The sequence below is a fragment of the Danio rerio genome, chromosome 23, assembly GCF_052040795.2.
Source record: "Danio rerio strain M-AB ecotype USA chromosome 23, GRCz13ab, whole genome shotgun sequence".
NCBI classification, from domain to species: Eukaryota; Metazoa; Chordata; class Actinopteri; order Cypriniformes; family Danionidae; genus Danio; species Danio rerio.
Window position 1 is genome coordinate 47,747,501 of NC_141043.1, and position 5,000 is coordinate 47,752,500.

At 40.6% G+C, this 5,000-nt stretch overlaps 1 protein-coding gene across 3 annotated transcripts in view; it reads left to right on the forward strand.

Annotated features, from left to right (window-relative positions):
• The window catches only part of txk (TXK tyrosine kinase), a 27,319-nt gene that overhangs the window by 3,662 nt on the left and 18,657 nt on the right, over positions 1–5,000 (forward strand). For 2 of the 3 annotated variants that reach the window (XM_087307897.1, XM_087307899.1), the window contains exons 2-4: positions 1,529–1,580; positions 4,827–4,875; positions 4,953–5,000. The exon at positions 4,953–5,000 is cut by the window's right edge and continues 140 nt beyond it. In XM_087307897.1, the coding sequence (XP_087164023.1) occupies positions 1,529–1,580; positions 4,827–4,875; positions 4,953–5,000 (149 nt within the window). The remainder of the gene's footprint in view (positions 1–1,528; positions 1,581–4,826; positions 4,876–4,952) is intronic. The other variant, XM_087307898.1, reaches the window with a different exon arrangement.

A 5,000-nucleotide genomic window follows, 5' to 3' on the forward strand; every position in this document is an offset into this window, starting at 1 on the left:
TGTGTGTGTGTTTGTTTCAAAGACTGTGTGTTTTAGAAAGAGAGTTTTATAAGCGTGTTTTATAGAGTTTGTTTTAAACAGTGTGTGTGCATACATGCTTGCAAGTGTGTCAAGTCTGTGTGTGTGTGTGCATGCATGTTTGAAATGTGTGTGTGTGTGTCTGTGTGCATGCATTTGCATATGCATGTGTTTGATGTCCGTGTGTGTGGGTGGGTGTGTGTGCGCAAGCATGTGTGTGATGTCCGTGTGTGTGTGTGTGTGTGTGTTGACAGGAAGTGTGTGTGGTTTGTGCAGGTGGTCATTGTTTCTTGAGAATCGCTCTGCTCACACACTCCGAAGCTCAGAGATGCTGAAGGTGTCGTGTTTCTGCCACGCATGTGTGTTTCCTGTGATGTGTCCGGTATCGTTAATACAGTCAATCATGAGAAGACACTGATCATTTTATTTCACGTTTATATTGTGTCTCCATGCTGCCCCTAACAAGATGCCGCCCTGTGCGATCGCACATATTGCCCATGCCTAAATCCACCAGTGAAAGGATTGACTGTAGTGCAGACCAGTGTTTCCCAACCCCATTCCTGAAGACACACCAACAGTACACATTTTCCAACTCTCCGTAATCAAACACACCCGAGTCAACACAACAGAACAGCAGAAAAAAATTTGTTTTAGATTTCTGTGTGGAGTTTGCATGTTCTCCCCGTGTTGGCGTGGGTTTCCTCCGGATGCTCTGGTTTCCCCCACAGTCCAAACACATGCGCTATAGGGGAATTGATCAACTAAATTTGCATTAGTGTGTGTGTGTGTGTGGGGGGGGGTGTTTCCCAGTGCTGGGTTGCAGCTGAAAGTATGTAAAACATATGCTGGAATAGTTGGCGGTTCATTCCGCTGTGGCGACCCCTGATGAATATTGAATAAAGGGACTACGCTGGAGGAAAATGAATAAATGACTGAATATTTTACATTGGAAAGACGTTCTTTTAGGATTTAGTTAAAATTGAAACAAAACCACACTTTTTAATTTTTTTAATAGCCAAATTTCACATTCATAAATGTAACTTTACGAGGAAAAATATGTTTTATAGCATTTAAAAATGAAACAAAGTATTATATTGAATCAATATTGCCCTCGAAGAAATATCAAGTCACTCAAAATGATCAAAGTCATGTATTTCTGAGCATCTGAAATTATCTGTGTTTCCCCTGAGCATTTGAAATGATCTGTGATATAATTTTGTATTAAATTTGTTGTCATTGTTTATTTAATAAAAAAATAATAATAAAAAACTTCTTTTGTTTATCAGGAGCACAAAATGATGGCAAAAGCTTGAGATGTGCAGGAACTCTCATGGCCATTAGAAAACAATTTTAAAAAGACACCTCTCATCACAAAAAACACAATCAGTGTGATCAAGGCTCTAGTATACATGGAAAAAAATCATGTTGAAATACAAAACTAAATCTGTAGTGATCTCAGTTGTGTGCCTTATACATGAATTTGTTTGTGCTTCTGTTTTCTGTCCTGTAGATCAGTCCATACACTCCATCTTCTGCTGCTGCTGCTGCGCTTTACAGACCAGGTATAACACACAGATTTCACAATTTACTTTCAGTAACACTTATGTGTAGGTATCAATTCATGATATTAGCTACTGGCTTAGGCTGCGGTCACACTGCACTTTTCTCCTCATAGACTTCCATTCATACGCATGCGAATGCATCAGACTGAAAACGCAAGCTCGAGCGACAAGTTTCTCAGTTCGCTGCATTGCAGAGTTCAAACTTGGTGACCTCTGACCTGCGAAATCGCATCACTTGACTGCCTGAGACCAATCGAGGATCAAAACATGACATCTCTTTATAGAAATTTAACATATGGAGCAATCGCTCGCTTTTTTAAATGTCTGATCATCTTGTTTAATTCTGTCCTCTATTGCAGCGCTGTACGACAGAATTTTGCAAGCTTAAACTCTAGTGTGACCGCAGCTTAACCTGTCTTTAGACTGATTTTACACGGCCACCATTTTAAACAGTGAAATAGAGACGAAACCCGGCGAAACCCGGCTGAGTCACACAGGAATGTTGTGTACCTGGCAGTATATCTTTTCAGCGAATAAAAAGTGTCACAAATTTATAATTTCACCGCCTTCCGAGTGACCCGAAGGTCCGTTCTGAATGAATAGTGAAATGAAAAAGGGATATCAGCAACCCAAGCTCATTCTGGAAACGTAGCCCCGCGGATGTTTCTGGAGGCCGCGATTTACGTGGCCGGAGGTACGCAAGGCCGCGTTTAGTTTTTTTCGAGCGAACGCTGCGGGGCGGTGTGGCGCCGCTCCGCTCCTCCTCTTCGCGCTTGCTGGCCGCCGGTTTGCCTCCGAGTGGAGGGCTTTCCCGATGCAACCAGTTTGTTCGCTTAGCTCACAGCGTTGCGTCGGCGGAGCGGAGGCCCCGGAGGAGGAGGAGCCGGCCGTGGGGACGACGGGATTGAGTCCGGGGAACAGTGGTTCCAGAAATTAGGTAAGATGAAAAACAAAATCCGAAAAATGAGGGCGAGAACGTGGCGGGATCCGAAAATCGAAGACGAGGGCTTTTGCTTTTTTTTTTCTGGTTGGCTTTTTCAAACCGTTGCTTGGGTTTAGGGAAGGAGGAGGTGGAAGAGGAGGGCGGCTGGGTCGGCCGGGGTCGCGAGAACAGTGCGGGCGCGAACGGCGCGCGCTCCCAAGAGGCGCCCAAGACACAATAAAGCGCGCACAGCGGCCTCCCGCGCTCGAATACGTACCTCGCAGGACGAATCTCGCGGTCCACAGAAACATCCGCGGGGCTGCGTTTCCACAATGAGCCCGTGTTGGATATCAGAGCTCGTTTTCAGCTAAGTTAAGGGAAATGGCACTAGTTAGCTAACGTTTTCTTTCCCAAACACACATTTAATATACCATTACCAAATGAAATAAAATAATATCTTTTTAAGTTTTATTTAATGTTTAAAATGCAAATCCAAGTTTGTTATATACCGTAATATATCTTGTAAAAGACAGAAAATATTACTGTACAAACTGCATTATACATAACTCAGATGAACATTTTCACATTAGTCAATAATAATACTAAAATTAATAAAAATTTTAAACTTTGTAAATATAATTATTTTGTTATTATTATTATTATTATTATTATTAATAATAATAATAATAATAATAATGACAATGTTATTATTTTGATTATGTAATGATGATAATGGTTAGTATTATTATTTATGTTATTATTAGTGTTGTTGTTATTAATTTTATTATTATTTTATTATTATTATTTTATTATTAATGTTTTTGTAATTGATTTTAATAATAATGAAAATGTTATTATTTTGATTATGTGATAATGATAATAATAATTTAGATACCATTACCAAACTAAAGATAATGAACTGATTCTTTCACTATATTAGACTTGTCAACAATACAAAATTTCGGTACTGAAATGTAAAAAACCTGTCAATTTCTGGTTAACATTTAAGCACTGTTGTTTACCTGCTCAACAGAAATGACTGTGATTGGCCATGAAGATCATCAGTTCCGCACTTCACCAATGTTTACTGAGCGCAAACACAGACGAGCGTTCCTCGACTGATCTTAGTTTTGTAGACTGTGTTTGTAGTCCGTGAAGAGCGGTATACTGATGACCTTCACAGTCATTTCTTTTGAGCACTGGCAAATCTGTCGGCTTTATAATCGCAATCAACGGTGATTGTTCACAGGAAATGGACGTTTTTAAAACTTCAGTAACAGTACAGCACTATTACAGACAACACGAGGGTGTGCTAGAGAGGACTGCATCGTTTTATTACTCACCGGGTTACATAGGCTGAAGCAGGAAAGTGTCTCCACCGTTTTTACCTGGTGCCATCCCTACTGAAAAATCCAGCTTAAACCAGCCTAGGCTGGTTGGCTGGTTTTAGCTGGTTGACCATCCTGGTTTTAGAGGGGTTTCAGCCATTTCCAGGCTGGTTTACAGTCATTTCCAGCCTGGTTTTACCAGCTAAAACCAGCTTGACCAGCCTAGCCATGTTCGGAGCCCAGCCAAAACCAGCTATGTCCATTTAAAACCAGGCCGGTCAAGCTGGTTTTCGCTGGATTTAGCTGGTCATTTTCTAGCCTGACCAGCTAAGACCAGGCTGGAAATGAATGGAAACCAGCCTGGAAATGGCCGAAACCCCTCCAAAACCAGGCTGGTCAACTAGCTAAAACCAAGCCAAGGCTGGTTTAAGCTGGATTTTTCATAAGGGATGAACTGAAGCCTAGGAAGACATATAAGCGTGTCACCCTTAAAGAGATGGTGATGTTGTTTGATGCCTAATCTGCTTTTGATTGTTTAAATTAAACTGAACTGGATGATATTAAAGTGATGTTTGCACCATATCTGCATTTAGAAATCACGGCAACAGCTGGAGGTTTGAAGTACACAGCATGTTACTGCAATGTTTACACTGCTAATCCAATAATTCCGAGTTTCTTCCCTCGCTTTTATGTTTTAAAATGTCGGCCGCGTAAAATAAGCATATTAGCTAATGGTATTCAGCCCAAAGTGCATTTTAAAGGCTTAACTAGGTTAAGTCAAGTCATTGGACAGCAGTGGTTTGTTCTGTTGACAATCAATAATATATATATATATATTAAGGGGGATTAATAATTTAAAAAAAATAAACTGCTTTTATCCCAGGCAAATTAAAAATAAAAGAACACATATTTCAGAGGAGGGCTAATACCTTTAACTTAAACTTAGTCAGTAATCATTTGATCTAATTGATTGCTTGGTGTTCTCCGCCTCTGAAGCAGCACGCATGTGGATATGAACAACAGATATCCAGGATCCGTCTATACGGTATTCAGTCATTTATTTGTTTGTTCATTCACTCTTTTGATTGGTCCTGTACTGACTATCATGTGGTGGTGCGTCAGGCTCAGATTTCTCAGAAGAAGCTTCCTCGCTCTCCTCCTGATGATGAT